General features: G+C 33.6%; 1 protein-coding gene across 4 annotated transcripts in view; it reads left to right on the plus strand.

Moving 5' to 3' along the window:
• LOC143230555 (carotenoid-cleaving dioxygenase, mitochondrial-like) overlaps nt 1–5,946 on the plus strand; it is a 45,265-nt gene extending 39,319 nt beyond the window's left edge. For all 4 annotated transcript variants that reach the window (XM_076464318.1, XM_076464321.1, XM_076464319.1 and 1 more), the window contains 5 exons: nt 1,375–1,617; nt 2,562–2,670; nt 3,031–3,131; nt 4,267–4,381; nt 4,814–5,946. In XM_076464318.1, coding sequence (XP_076320433.1) covers nt 1,375–1,617; nt 2,562–2,670; nt 3,031–3,131; nt 4,267–4,381; nt 4,814–4,974 — 729 coding nt within the window. In that variant the 3' untranslated portion in view covers nt 4,975–5,946. The remainder of the gene's footprint in view (nt 1–1,374; nt 1,618–2,561; nt 2,671–3,030; nt 3,132–4,266; nt 4,382–4,813) is intronic.
• The last annotated feature ends 11,306 nt before the right edge of the window (nt 5,947–17,252 follow it).

Genomic DNA, 17,252 nt, shown 5'->3' on the forward strand with positions numbered 1-17,252 from the left:
AGAGAAGAACCTTGCATACATATTATGCATAGAACTCTGATTACACAAGTTAAAAATATGCTTGTCAGATACATCAAACCAGAATATCTTGAAGGCAACATCACTTAACTTGACTACAACAATGAATCCTTACACAAATCTGATGAGGCAGTTTCTATTGGAAATGCTGCCAAGGAATACATTGTTAAATATGAAAAGGACCTGGACCTGATCAGCTTCTACACCAGTGTCAAGAAATGTTATATTGCAGTTACTAAATCAGTGGTTCCCAACCTTTTTTATGCCCCGCATCCCTAAAAAAAAATTAATATGTTGTCGCATCCCTCACAGTAAATATTTATTTGAGAATAAAGGTGAAGGTGGCCAAAACAAATGTTATCTCGCACCCCAAAGAGTGCAAACACCCCTGGTTGGGAACCACTGCTCTAAATGATGAACTTCTGATTCACACAGAGGTTGTTGATCCAAAACTGAAAGTCGGCAAAGATTTCTCTTCTCTACGCTTCTTCACAGACAGGTATCCTGTCCTTGTCAATACACATGAGTACGACACTATTGACAAGTTAGAAGGGCAATATTTGAACTATCAAATTGATACTTTCTCAGAAACTGTCCTTCTGTTGAATGTTGACAAGTTTTGGGTTCAGCTGTCTATAGTTAAGGATGGAAATGGCAACCAGAAGTATGACATTCTGTGTAGGGTTATGCTTGGAATTCTTACAATCTTCTAACTTATGCTGACAGTGAAAGGATATTTAGTTTAGTGATTAAAAACAAAAGCAAGTTCAGACCAAACTTGAGCACCTCAGTTTTGAGCAGTATTATAACACACAAGATGTGTATGCAGTCAAATGGACAATGTTCTTGTAACTCCCAACCATCCAGAGACATTCTCATGAAAGGAAAGGCTGCAACAGCTGCAAAACTATTACAATAAGTGTCATAAACATGATATAAACTAGTCCAGACACAAAGGCTTTTTCTGCTTACTGTTTGTGCATGTTCAATGTTGTTTTACAAGTATGTTTGTTACTCTAAACTAAATAAAACATAATTTCAAAATAATTTTTTTCAATTTATTTATTAAATGCACAAATCAGTCATAAATGAGCAATCTTTAGCAGTAATAAATAATAATAGTTATAATAATAATAATATTATAATAAACAGCTTAGAGACATTGGTCAGGCCTTGTAACCGCAAATAATCTACAGTCATTACGCTCAGTTATTTGAAATAGTTGGCATCTCTGCATTATAATGTGACGGTCAATCCCACTAATTGCGCGAAACTCCAAACAAAACATAACAAACCAATTCTTTAGAATTATAAACATTTTTTATATACCATTCAGATATCGTTTCCTTTTTCTAGACCAAATTTTTCGTGATCGAAAAATCTACAGGAAAAGTTACGAAGACAACCTATAAGTCTGAACCTTTCTTTGTTTTCCATCACGTGAATGCTTACGAAGAGAATGAACAGATCGTATTGGATCTTGTAGCCTATGAGGATCCAAGCTTTCTGCAGAAATACAGCCTTGAAAAGCTACGAGCTGGCATTTTTGATGAATCGTGTCCTCCTCAGCTTCGAAGGTTCGTTTTGCCTGTGGGAAAGGTTCGTTTTAGAAATATTACATGTTTAACAAAAGTCTGTCTCCTTGTCATTCAATGAAGCCTTATGCCAGAGAATAGAACTGACACTATAGATAATATTGATTAGGAAATGTCTATTTTAATTTTTCGGTAAATGGGGAGGGTAATTTTTAATTAGATTATTAAAGTTGGTATTTCAAATATGGAGTTGCTTGGAATATCTTTAGTATTTTGGTGTTCTAATTGATTAGTTGTTTTTTTTTAAATCATCAATACTAAATTAAAAGAATGAGTGTTTATGAACTATTAACAATAGTGGGTCTCGCCATCAGCTATGGGAGCGTTATAACGTGACGGTTAATAATAGACCAATAAATAATTGGCAGTTGATATTGTTTATTGGCTGCTATCAGTTAAAAATTAGGAGTGACTATGCACATTTATCTCTCGTGTTCTTTTACTCAAAATTTTAAATAATAATAACAAAAATATTATATTAATCTTTCTAAAATTCCCGCCCAACGCTTTATTATCTTGCTGCCCGTAATTACACGTTCATGAAATAGAGATATTCGCGTATATGGCCAGGTGGTTAAGGCACTCGACTCGTAATCCGAAGGTTGCGGTTTCGAATCCCAGCCACACCAAACATGCTCGCCCTTTCAGCCGTGGGAGCACTATAAGTTTACGGTCAGTCCCACTATTCGTTGGTAAAAGAGTAGCCCAAGAGTTGGAGGTTGGTGGCGATGACTAGTTGCCTTTCCTCTAGTTTTACACTGCTAAATTAGGGACGGCTAGCGCAGATAGTTCTGGTGTAGCTTTGCGCGAAATTCAAAGCAAATATGTATATGCTACTTGTTGACTTGTTTACCACTGTTTCCATGATTTTAAACTATTTATTTCCTTCAACGGAACATCATATATCGATATTAAGTTGTTTCTAAACGTTATGTTGTTTTCTGTAAGGAGTTCGAGAAAGGAGTAAACCTAGTGAGTATTGATTACACTCAAGCAACAGCGGTTAAGCAAGACAATGGTACAATCTGGTTAACCGAGGAAAGATTAGCTGAACCAGGTAAGAAGACATTTAAACTACCAGTTTTGAACACTACATGGCAGGACCTACGTATAGGCATTGGCATTAACCTTTACATCTTAAGTGAACGTCGCGACAAATATATAGCAAAAATCTATGATTCAAATATATGAAACAAGTAAAAAATGCAAAATTTTTAAATTTAATTATTGTACTTTGGAGATGGGTTAGACAGAGAATAATAATAAGTATACTTGGAATGCATTGCTAATAAACTTCGTCTGTATAAGAAGTTTTAGACGTTGATGACTGCTTTCTCAGATCTTTTTCGGGTATTGACCACTTTTGTTTCACTAATTTATTTAGTCTATATTGCATTGGTCGCTTTTCTCACACTAGGTCTTGAAATGCCGACAATTAACTACAAGATGTGTAATGGCAGAAAATATCGTTATATCTATGGTACCGGAGCTTTTGCCAAAGGCTATTACGAAAATGCGGTAAGCCTTTCCAGTTCAGTATTGGATTTTTTATTGGTCAATAGAGGACCACACTAGTTTAATACCACGGACGCGAAGCTAAGGAAATAGATGCATGATTAAAAGCTGTCATTGACGTGACATGCCGTCAAATATTACCTGCGTGAAAGTGTTACATGGTGTGCTGATAAATGTTAAAACAGTATAAGTACTACTGGAAGACTTGTTTCGTATTATTGGATTAATACAGTTGTTAACTTTAACTGTCTTACTTGAAGTAAGTTTTAATACCGTATTTTACGCATTGTAAGACGTTTCATCGTGAAAGACCCACCCAAATTTTGGAAAGACAATTGTAAGAAAAAAAAAAAGAGGCCCAGCATAGCCAGGTGGTTAAGGCGTTCGACTTGTATTCCGAGGGTCGTGGGTTCGAATCCCCGTCGCACCAAACATGCTCGCCCTTTCAGCCGTGTGGGCGTTAAAATGTGACGGTCAATTCCACTATTCGTTGGTAAAATAGTAGCCCCAGAGTTGACGGTGGGGGGTGATGACTAGCAGCCTTCCCTTTAGTCTTACACTGCTAAATTACGGACAGCTAGCGCAAATAGCCCTCGTGTAGCTTTGCGTGAAATTCTAAAAACGACAAACAAAGATAAAAATATGTTGATCACCTAACATTTAGATGCAGCCTTGACCTTTTTCAACCTACTGAGTAAATACTCAAACACATCATATTCTTTATCGTATATCGACCATATTAGTTAACTAGAATGGTTTATGTTACTGAAAATACTTGTAATTGGTAAGTAATGAGATTACAATCTCTCTGATAGGCTGTTTTTAGTAAACTCTGAGCTAACCTCTTGCCTTAACCCATCACTTCTGTCTTGGAAGACGCATGGGGATTTTAAAGGTATTTTTAAAGAAAAGTGCGTCCTACATGGTGTAAAGTGCGATAATTATTTTCGTAACATTGGCGAGAATCGGAAAGAATAACATAAAAACGGTCTATTTTTATAAGGACAAGGCAAACATCGTCTATGATTTTTCTTTTACCAAAATGTTTTCTTTTTTTCTGACATCTAACAAATAGAAGAATATATTGATGAAAAATAACGAAAATCTTAAATATGCAATATTTTATCGTCCACTTCAGGTTTGTAAGTATGACTTGAAGACGCACGAGCACAAGATATGGCGGGAGAAGGAAAGCATGTATCCGGGAGAACTAATATTTGTACCAAATCCGGATGCCAAAGAGGAAGATGACGGTAAATAGATATGAACATTCATTTCCTTTTTAATATTGTTTTTAGTATTAAAGATAATTGTTCACTTTGTAATTAATACAGAAAAGAACGTAAAGAAATGTAAGTCTTTTCTAGATAGTTTATTCACAGTGGAAACAATAACAAAGCAGGCATGTTTTAGTTCAAACTATTACGAGTTTTTTTTACAAGAATCCATAAGTCTCATTAATGACATGTTGACGTAAAATAGGATGGGAAAAAAACCTCGGACATAATTGTTACAGTTGGTCCTTGAAGACCAATAATTTGAAGTCGGGCGATAATGATGGCAGGGTTTCGATTTTTCTGATAATAAGAATGAATAATTGTTGCTTACTTCGTATTTTACCACCTTTAGACGCATTTACATATATACAGTATTATAGAGTGCTTATATTCCTTATCATTTTATAGGAGTACTACTGTGTGCTGCAGTTGACATTCGCCCAGATTTTCCAAGTCTGATGGTTGTTCTTGATGCTAAGACGTTTACCGAGATTGGACGAGCAGAAGTCAGCCCAGACGTTACAGTTCGATATGGTGTACACGGTCATTTTATAAAGAATCAAAACTGACGTTATCACTAAAGTTGTTTCTGTTGTTGTTCCTTAACTAATATAAAAAAAAAAACATGTTTTACGCGCTAAATAAATTTTAACAGCTAATTGTGATTTACTACAGATACGTTACTTTAGTAATAGGATTTTTTAACGTAACTATATATATATATAATATTAATGTATATGCAAAAACGGCTCGTTTGGGTTGAAAATATTTTACATAAAGAGCGAACAACGTTTCGACCTTCTATGTAAAATATTTTCTCAACCCAAACGAGCCGGTTTTGCATATATATTTCTCTACATGTGGGTTTTCTCGACATCACTGATATATAATTAATGTTTAAGTGACAAATATAAGTGAGGGTACCACTAGCGAGTGCAAATAGAACTAACGAAAGTTAAGCCTACTTTAAACTTTTTTTGTTGTGTTGAGTTTTATTATTCATTTATTCCCCCACCCAAAGAAACTCATGTTGTTTTTTCTTTAAAGCTAGTTACTACCGTCATAAAACCACATTTCTGTATCTGAACACTTTTTTTTAATTTTACGTTTGCTTAAACTTATATGCTAAAATCTGAAAATTTTAGTAAATTAAAAAGGTGTTTTTGTTCGAATTTTCACGCCGCTTATTTTTCCTCATAAAGAAATTTAATATAAATACTAGATATAAATATTTATTGAATTAATTGTAAAAAACAAGTTTCGTCGAACAGTTGATCTATCTGCATTTATTTGATTTAATGTTATTTTTTGTTTTTCGAATCGGACAACGTGGCTGGTACAGCAAAACACGTTATCTATCAAGATGTACATTTTTTGTAGCGCTTATTAGATTTGTATGTATAGCTGGGATATAATAATACTTATTTAGAGTTTATGGTTCTACTTACATTATGTGTACATCTCCAAACAAGCAAGATTTGTGAAAGAGTTCTACATAACAAAAAATGTCAAAATAAAATGCAAATTGTATGTGAAAACTATAATCACGTGTTACTGTTCGTTATTAATAGTATCTGTCTGTCTGTCTGTCTGTCTGTCTGTCTTGTTATAGCAAAGCCACATCAGGTTATCTGCTGAGTTCACCGAGCGAAATCGAACCCCTGATCTTAGCATTGTAAATCCACAGACTTGTCGCTGTACCAGAGGGGGACACCTGCCTTAATAAAATAAATATAAAAATAAACACTGAGTATATAATTATTTTCACTCCTATGCAAGAGTTTTTATGACTTCTCGAACAAGGTCGTGCCCTGCTTTTATTCGTTGCATACACAGCGAATTGTGTATTCTGTTGTTTTTATAAGCTATAATTTTTAAGTTTTATAATCATCTCCAGTTATTGTCAATAACTTGTGTCACGTCATTGCATATTTTACCTAAACGTGACTGAGTCACGTTTATAATTATCGTAATCACATTCTTTTCGAGGTATACGGGGTACATATTATGGTTACTGTCCATCAATATGGTAACTGTCATGTTTGTTTACTTCTAGCTCCATACGACCGTCTTATGCTACAAATAATAAAATTAAATTGTATTAATATTTTTTGTTGTTGTTGAAAGGTAATGGATAGTAAGCAACAAAGCTAATGTTAGATGACGCTGTTTGTTACTAATTGAGATCAATTGCAATAAGCGCATATATGCATTTAATATCATTTTAGTAACTTTGCAGTTTCTGCATGTCCTACCCTGCATTTTAGTATAACGAAAGCAACTTTTAATCTCGCAAATAAATCGTTCATAGCTCATAATTTCTTAAAATAGTGTGAATTTGAAGGGGCTTCTGCAACAAAAGTACTTGTAGTTTTTTTAGTTTTTTTATTTATAAGATACAAGCAAGAATGACAGGAAAGGCTACGCTAATCTATCAATTTAAATTATTTCATAAATTTTAAAAAGGTTAATTGTGCTGTAATCTTGGTTTCTCTGAGCCCAAACCCTAAGCGAATTATACGATTTACCGCGAAAAGTAATTCTTAAGCATTTCAATCATACTAAGAACCAATCAACAATAATATACGGTAAATCTACATTTTTATTATTTTAGTTACGCCACGTTTTGAAATGTGAATAAAAGTAATTAATTTCTAATATTTTAGAATAGAATATTCTGCGTGTGAAATAAAATTTGGCATAAAATTCATACCTGTTTTCTCGTTATTTCAAAAGCGTGTGTTGTGTGCTTAACTTTTGAAACGCAGCGCGAGAAGATGCCGCCGTAATTATGAGACAGAAGAACACTCATACAGACGCTACAGTTACAAGATACTTTCACAACTTTTTAACGATAAACAAAGCTCAACAACGTCGAGACATAAACCTTAAAATGTTTGTTTGAGATATTTTTATCGTTCAATCAATTATACAATTGTCACATAATATTTATATTCAAATTCTAAAAATAGCAGATTCAAATGTTTCAAATAAGTTAGGAAAGATAAATAAAATATTTGACAAAATGTGTCGCCAGAAAAATTGAATTGTTATTTTAAAAGTCAAATTTTTAACTATTAGAATTAAGAATGACTAAATCAGGATTTGAACATCCATGAAAATTCGGATTATAAGCAATATTCATGAACAGGTAGGAGTTTTGATATGGAAGATGTTTTATACTGTCTATCAAAGCTCTTCCTAGTATAGTACAATCAGCTACTAAATTATTGATTTTATTACACTCCTATAAATGATATAGTGATTCTAATTTATCCCTTCAGCGTTAGCAAATTATCTCAATGATCGCACATATGTGCAAATTAAGTTAAGAAAACATATTGGGTTTGATATTTAAAAAAATATATCATACCCACTTGAAAACTGTACTTTAAAACAATATCAGCATTTATTGTTCCGTCAGTTATATATCCCTCATGTGTGGCTTATAACGCTTGAAATCGTGTTTCGATACCAACTGTGGGTAGAACACAGATAGCTTATTGCGTACTTTAGACTTCACACCAAAATAATCCTAGCTACTAGAGAAAACCTCATGCGTCTTTTCATTAGCAGAACCACATTGGACTGTCGGTCGTTTCCATCAAGGTGAATCAAGTCCCTGCTTTTGGTGTTGTAAATCAGTAGATTTACCGCTGTTCGATGGACTAAACCTGAGTGCAGGTGTAGATTTCAGAATCTGGAAAATCTCGACATTTGTTGTTAACGGTAAAATTTTTAAAAGTATTTCAATAAATATAATTCTATTATTGTGTTAGTAGTTAATGTTTTTGTGAATTCTACCAAAGGTATTATAAACATTTCACAAATCTGATATTAATGAAAAAGTTAGTTATTTTGACAATCAAAATAAGTAAATTGTTGCTTTAATAATAAAAGAAATGTTCATTCCCATGTCAAGTAAAATTTCAAAATGGTTCTCTAGATTCTATTGTTTTCATATTACGTTGATTAGATCGTATAAAATATATATACATATTGTGTAAAATAAGCTATTAACTGTCTTACACCTAATTTATCAGTTAAAAATTAGAGTACTTCTGTAACTTTGTACAAGTCTTCCCCCCTCCAGTGGTACAACAGTATGTCTGTACACTCAAACTACAAGAAACTGGATTTCCTGTGGGGCAGAGCACAGATAACCCATTGTGTAGCTTTGTGTTACAAAAAATTAGGATAAAAATTCAAGTGCTGCTTCTCCCAGTTTGCTTTGGTCAGATTTGTAGATTCGGTGTTCAAAACGGGTAAAATTACAAAAAAAAATATATTATGATAAAATATATGGGCATCCCAGTTAATTAACAGAGTAAAAATAAAGATAATTTGAGGGTTAACGGTTATTCACGAGTGTTATAAATACAACCAGTAGGCATTCAGTGAATATTCGATTTATAGAGAGTGTGCTTCTAGACTTCTAAAATAAACATAGCAAAATTATCTAATACGCCTTTTTAATTTATATTTTCTTAAAAACAAGTTCATACTCTTGTAATACTAAATCTTATTATGGTATTTACAATGTACCTGTGTACTGATAATTTTCAAGCAAGTTTCGTGACTACAATAGCTGGGAATGTTTTCAAGAGTTCAATTCAGTTTCTATATATTTTCTCTCTAATCTAATCAAGCTATAAAAGAAAAGAAAAAGATTGGACACGGTGTAAGACAAACAGCTACTTTATTTCTCCATTAGAGACAAAACAAACATACAAACTTATTACAGGTAGGACTAATGTACAAGTAATTTTTTAAATTTTAAGAACTTTGAGTAAGAAATAAATCTGAAGTTCTGGTGTCATGTCTCGCTGGGGGCAACTGTCACCCACGTTCTTCACTTGGCCATCTAATAAGTTAAACTAGGCGAGTAATACCTAAGAAGAGTGGCCGATGACAATGTGTGTCTGGTATGAGAATAAGATCACAACATTCTATAATCAATTTAAATGCTTGTCTGTCCAAAACATTATAAGAATAAAAAAAATGACATTTTTTAAAAACAGAATAATAATTTAATCACGTCTCTAAGGTACCAAAGGGTGTCTTTAGGCTATCTTTGTCCTCTGTGGCAACTTAGGGATTCCATTCAACCTCGGCAAATAGTTTGAGCTCTTTGAGTATTATGGAATGATCCACAAGTTAACAGGAGATTTAACAGAAAATGTAAAAGTAAACTTAAACTTTTTAGCCTTGGTTGAGTTGGAAGCAACAGTCTGAATACAGTGAAAATATTCTTTACTTAACACTTAAACTGTATTCAGATTGACGAGTTCACAATATGAAAGACAGCATCGTTACAGAATCATTAACTCTGAATTCTCCTAAAACCTGATAACAGGCTGATAAAAATCTAGTTAACACTCACATGTTAAACTTAGAAGAGTAATGAACTGGACCTTACATTCCAGAGAGAGTATAGCATCATATAAAAATTATATTGTGCCATCTACCTCAGTGTGGTTGCACTACCTAATCCGCCGTTGATGATTACTGTCAAAAGCAAAAGAGGTTATAACTCAAGGTATTGCCTGAACCACCAGTAGAAAAGATCTCTGTCTTCTTAGATAGCATACTTAACTTCACAGAAATCTTTGGGAGGAAAAGGAATATGTAATACTACAGGTGAAAGACTCGAAACAATAGATAAAAAGTGCAAAGGAAATGTTAAAACTATATACAATTACATATACACATAGAAATTTAATAAATCAGTCAGTAAGTAAAATAAATATTTATTTTTCCTTTGATTTGTGCATCAATGTTTGCTTCTTTCGTTGGCTTTTGGAGTTGGAAATTACTCTCTTCAGTACACTTTCAGAATGTGCTTTTCTTGAGGATACTTTAAACTTATATCTTGAATATCAATGGACACAACTTGACAACACCGAAATAGAACTAATGATAAGCTCATATACTGTGTGTGTGTTTTACTTATAGCAAAGCCACATTGGGCTATCTGTTGAATCCACCGAGGGGAATCGAACCACTGATTATTGCTTTGTAAATCCGTAGCCTTACCTCTGGCTTATATACTGGACTTTAACAGGATTATACTGTGATTGACAGTTAGATATTAATAAACAGACTTTCAGAGCAAAATAATTTGATTATGTTTGATATATTGCTGTAACCTATTCTAACACTGGGTGGGTTCTTTTGTCTTAGAGTTAGTGGTTTTGTATGGTGTCTAAAAATGTTTGTTTGATCTTTCTCGAAGCTACATTACAGTTATATGCATTAACCGTCCTTAACTTAGCAGTGATAGACTAGATGAAAGGCAGCTAGTCAACATCACTCACCACCACTCTTTTTCCAACAAACAATTGATTGACCATCACTTATAAAGCTCCAACAGCAGAAAAGGCAAACATGTTTGGCGAACTTGCAACCTGAGATTGCAAGACTAGTGCTCTAAACACCAGACCATGCCAACCGTGAAAAAAAGTTAGCGAGGAATGTGTGACACTTAATGAAGATACCTTCTTAATATACGACTTTATAAAGTAAAATACTACACTTTGCATTGCATACCATTTTAATTGTGCTGGATATTACAAACTTTGTAATATCTATGTATGGCAAATGTTTCCAAGAAGAAAGTCAACAGACAAGAATTAGTGACTTACAAAAAGTAAAATAAATTAAAGAAATTATGCAATAAATAAAACTTAATTCATTGGATACTTCATATAGTATGCATGATACAAATGATGGTCACAACTATTTGCTGAATGTTTTTAGCATGATTACGATTGTTGTTTGCTTGTAACAACAGCAATGCTGCATCGAAAAAAGATACTGGAACTGATAAAAATAAACTTTGGGTGAATAAGAAAATAGGATTAAAAATAAATTATCTTTTAAGCTAAGTTACCTGGCAATAATGATAATATAAATAGGTAGCTTATATTAGAAATATGAGTTATTATGATGGGGTCTTACTTTCACAAAAAATATTCAAAAACTAAATGGGCTGTATTGATAATTATAATTGTTAATAATGTCTCAAAAGTAAATTCACTAAGCAAAATAAAGGCATTTAACGGTTTTGTTAATGGTGGAATAGGGTAGCTGAGAAAGGCAACTAACCACAACAAGAATAAATATAAGTTTGATAATCCAAAAAATGTTTGACAAGTATATCTGTGAAAACAATAACCACTTGTAAAATAACTGACACTGTAAAAAAAATTAAAATAAGAAATAGTTCGATTACACAATATATATTTAATGGTTGTAAAATGTATAGAGTGTATTGATGTTCTATTGCAATACATATTTAATTTAACTATTTAAAAAGAAATACTCTGATTTTTTGACACACACAAATATTATGCCTGAATTCAAAAAGGGAGATAAAAGACAAACTAGTAATTATATACCAATAATTATATATCAAACATATATATAAAATAATAGAAAAATCAATATAGACATTGAGATTCCGTTTTAAACGTGTCTACCTATCAGTACCGTTTGCTTAAATTTCTAGAGTATGAAATCATCATGAACTTTCTAGGTATTTTAGGACGATTTCTATAAACTTTCTAGATCTATTCTCATCGTCATGATTAGCAGTTCTCGCTGGAATGATGGTTGAACAATTCCACTGGTGGCCCTATCCTTAGTAAACTTGACAGAAATATTGGACTTTTCCGAAGGATGAAGTTCTTCTGCTGAAAACATTCCTCATTGAAGTCAGCCAATTAGCCATTCTCTCACTGATGTGCTTCTAAAGTTTAATGGATTCAAATTATATTACCTACAAAAGACATTTCTTTAATTAAGTGCACATACCTCGCTTCAGTTTAATTTTCGTATTTTCGTTTCTTAGGGCATTTATAAACTGACAACGTGCCAACGGATCCCACATTTCACATTGAGCATTCAGGTATCATCATCAGATAAACCTTTCTAAACCTTCTACAAGTTCAGCCCAAGACTCCTCTTTTTTCCATTTCAGAACGTTACTCTGGATACTTCTTCCTGGTATGCCATTCTGTACATTTTGAAAAGGGTAGCTACCAGTGTTTCATGGATGATAGCTCTCAACTAGAAGGCGACCTAATCTCATTAAAGCTGGTTCTTTCAAATGGGCCACAAGATAAATAGCTTCTTGTTCATCCCTTCACTGGAGTCTGATATGTCTCATACAGTAACGTTCCATCATAGTCTATCAGTTCCTTAATTATATGATACTATTAAATTGAGAAGCTTAGTAAGGAAGTGTATTTAGTAGAGACATGCTTTATTACTCCAGGAAAGTTCTTCGGTAGATGTCTGTGAAATATAAGTTGAATATTATGACTTCCAATGAGAATAGAGACAAAAATCTGATGGAAGAACCTTAAATTAGACTAAAACTTCTTTGTTTTGGAAGAAATTATATGTTGCATGCAGATGGTGTTAAACTGATGACAAATAAAGCAGTCGTCTTGGCGCTAACTGATTAAAATCCAAATTAACATTACGATTTTATCTGCACAGTTAAAAGTGTAATACTAGAATGTTATCATTTAATACACCAAATAGTGAAATGGTTGGAGTTACTGGCAAAAGGTTCTAGTATGCTTTGGTAAAATGGATGCTAAAATTGGTAATAAAAATCATGGAGTTGAAATAATTATGGGCGTAACAGCAGTAGTTTCATTAGTTTTTGTTTGTTGTGTTTTGGCAGAAAATAATTTAATCATTACTAGAAGTGCATTCGAGCATAAATATGCAAATAAAAATAACTGAACATCACCAGACGACGAAGTTAAAAAATAAAATTAATCATTTAGTTAACTTTGGTGAGCAAAAATAAATACTTTATTAAATGTTAAAAACTGTTGAAAAGATATTAGTAACAACCACCAACTGATGTGTGCTCTTCTCCAAATCCATCTTAAATTAATAAAAAATAAGAAGGAAAAAATTGCAAGATTTAATATTTATAAATTACCACAAGAATCTATAAAATAAAAAGAATTTATCGTGGAGTGTCAGAGTGTCGAAATAGGTTTGTAATATTAGAAAGCGTAAGTAATGATAATTAGACAGCACAGTTGAAGTTCAAGCACTTTGGCATGAAATGTATAAAACGTACAAAGAATTTGAAGACATTATCCTTGAATAAAGTGAATTCAGTAAAGCAGTAAAGAAAACCCTGGATAACAGATAAAAATAGGAATTTATAGAACAGAGGATAATACAAAATAATATGTAAAGAGAAAAGATAAGAGCTCTCATCTATTAAGATATAAATGGGTCAAGTATTGTGACTTCCATCAAGAAGCTGAAAGACTAGCAAGGAGGAATAAATGAAAATATTGCGAAAATCTCGCTGCTAAAATCAGTCAGTAAGTGTTAGAGAGAATGGTATAAGTAATTAGAGAGAATGATGTAAATAATTAGAGAGAATGGTGTTAAGAAAAGATAAGGTCATTAATTATTCAAGGTGTCGCTGAAAATAGAAGATAAATGAAGGATTCGCCAGTTAGAGATCATAATGAAGTATTGATAATAGGGACAGTATGGATTATTTTGAGTTAGAATAAGTACTTAAAAATAAATTGGCTAAATAACGATGATGGAAGTATACAGCTCTTAGACATACTCTTACCACCAAATGAGCTGACTGTAGACTCAAATACAATTATCATTTAATAAATATAAAATGTAATCGGAAATCTAAAAACTGGAAGAATTGTAGTACGGTTTTAATTCCGCGCAAAGCTACACGAGGGCTATCTGCGCTAGCCGTTCCTCATTTTTCAGTATAAGACTAGAGGGAAGGCAACTAGTCATTACCACCTATCGCCAACTCTTGGGCTACTCTTTTACCAACGAATAGTGGGATTGACCCTCACATAATAAAGCTCCCACGGCTGAAAGGGCGAGCATGTTTGGTGCGAAAGAGATTCGAACCTGCGACCCTCGGATTATGAGTAGAGTATCTTAACCACCTGGCCATGAAACCTTATAGTTAGCACACATTTTCGCATAAGATAGCAATATTAGCTGCGTAATCTGAATCAACCAAATACTTATCATCAGTGATGTTATACCTCTTTGTTCATCCTGGACTGTTCTTGTCAATACATAATTCATCAAACACATAAACACTCTTGAAGAGCACTACTATTTACGTAAAAGCTTTCTCTTACTGTCTCATTAATTAACATGTGACATTTAGTTTCATGGTAACAAGAAATAGGTTACTTGGTTTGTTTGTTTGTGTTGAAATTCACGCAAAGCTATGGCTATCTGCGCTAGCTGTCCCTAACTTAACTGTAGTTTGGTTTGTTTTGAATTTCGCACAAAGCTACACGAGGGGTATCTGCGTCAGCCGTTTCCAATTTAGCAGTGTAAGACTAGAGGGAAGGTAGATTATTTTCACCACCCACCACCAACTCTTGAGCTACTCTTTTACCAACGACTAGTGGGATTGGCTGAAACATTATAACGCCCCCACGGCTGGAAGGGCGAGCATCTTTGGTATGAAGGGGATTCGAACCCGCGACGCTCAGATTAGGACTCGAGTGCCTTAACCACCTGGTCATGCAAGGCCAATTTAACAGTGATAGACTAGAGGAAAGGCAGCTAGTTATCACCACCATTCACCAACTTTTGAGCCATTCTTTTACTAATGAATAGTGCATTCTATGGCTGAGAGAGATGGCATGTTTGGTGAGACAAGGATTCGTACCCACGACCCTCAAATTGCGAGTAAAACAGTCTTACTACTCACCATGCCAGGCTGGTCACTTGAAACAGACCTTAATGAAATAATAAAATAGTCAGGACTGTGTAAATTTCAGACTTACTATCCATATCATGGTTCATCTATTTATTACGTTACGTCAATTAGGTTAATTTTTTTTACAGACCTAAAAAATGGACACAGTAATAAAAGTGTGCGAGTGAATCTTTTTTATGAAGTTGTTAACAAAATGCTATAAAAAACCCTTGGAGTTATATGTCATGTATGCATACAGCAAGTGAGAGAAGTGACACACCGATAACATTATGAATAAGTCCACATGGGAATGGACCAAATATGTAATGCGACACTGAAGAAGGGATGGTCGATCAAGCAGTTAAATGGAGACCTAATGGAACTCGAAGAAGAGACAAATTGAAACCAATATGGATTAGCAGTATGAGAAGGAAAGTCGAAGCTCAAGGGGATGATATCGTATATATGACTTGAGAGAATAAGATGCTCTAACCAAATTACTAGTAACCCTTCTGTGTCATTGAGCATGCAGGGTCTTAAGTAAGTAAGTGGTAATAAATATAGACCAAGTAGGTTATTATATTATATGTTTAACATTAATAAACTGTGTTTTAGGTTGGGATTATTGGGTATATGCAAAAAAAAAAAAGTGACTGTTGTTTGGTTTGTATTCATCAGTTCTTTTACCAAATGTTTTATTATGTTATTGATTCATTTTTGCAGATCTCCAGTTTTCTCAGTGCAGTCTTTTTGTACTTCGATAATGTCTTACTATACTCCTTCAATGGTGCTGTAAAATGAAAGTTTAACTTATGTTCTATATTACTTTCATCAAAATAATCCCGCTTCTGACATAAGTATTATAATGTGATCTATCATAGGGCAGTATTGTTTGTTTGTGTGTGTTTTGTTTTTTCATTATTGAACAGAAATAACACCAAGTTCAGGTCACGTAAAGATAATAAGTTAATTTATTTTCCTATGACTTTTGCTACCGTCTGTGTTCACTTTAACACCAATCATAGGCCTAAGTTCAAAACAATGTTTCAAAAGAAAGTCCGAAATTAATGGTACACCTAACATGCAAATCAATTTACATAATTTTTTGTCCATCAGTCGATTAACCTAAAAGATGCTATAACTCAACTTTTACTGCTAACACTGATATGAAACGCTCACTAAATTCTCATTGTATCCTTTTTCACAAATCGATTTCTCATATTAATATTTTACTTCTTTTCTCCAAATTCCGTAATATTTCGAGATTATGACATCATCATTAACTTTCTTGGTATTCTAAAACAACTTTGAAACATGCTTTTTCTTTCAGTCATAGAGTGTTATAATGAACAGTCAATCCCACTCTTCGCTGGAAAAATGTAACTCAAGAGTGGGCAATGGGTGGTTTAACTATATGCTTTCTTTCGAGTTTATTATTTCAAAATTATGGTTCGCTAGTGCAAATAACCCTTGTAGCTTAGCGCGAAATTCAATAAATATTTTGTTTGTTTGTTTGTTTTGGAATTTCGCACAAAACTACTCGAGGGCTATCTGTGCTAGCCGTCCCTAATTTAGTAGTGTAAGACTAGAGGAAAGGCAGCTAGTCATCACCACCCACCACCAACTCTTGGGCTACTCTTTTACCAACGAATAGTGGGATTGACCGTCACATTATAACGCCCCCACGGCTGGGAGGGCGAGCATGTTTGGCGCGACTCGGGCGCGAACCCGCGACCCTCAGATTACGAAGTGCACGCCTTAACGAGCTAGGCCATGCCGGGCCCGCAATAAATATATATATTTTTTTAAAATTAAATAAAATTTCTGATTCAAGCAATTATATAGTGTAAACTCTCCTTTCAACCATAATTTTTATAATAGTTTATTGAAAGAAAAAATACAGATAAAAACATATACACATGTCTAACGTTGGACTCGTGCTACCACACGTAGTATTATCTACATATAAGCTAAGATACATTCAACTTTGTGAAGTAAGATGTTAGCTGTCTATCAAGTACTGATGTATTTGATCTTCATTTCTTGTTTGTTCGTTTTTGAAAGCTATTCAAGCGCTATCTGCGCTAGCCGTCCCTAATTGAGCAGTGC

This window comes from Tachypleus tridentatus, chromosome 10 (genome assembly GCF_004210375.1).
Source record: "Tachypleus tridentatus isolate NWPU-2018 chromosome 10, ASM421037v1, whole genome shotgun sequence".
NCBI classification, from domain to species: Eukaryota; Metazoa; Arthropoda; class Merostomata; order Xiphosura; family Limulidae; genus Tachypleus; species Tachypleus tridentatus.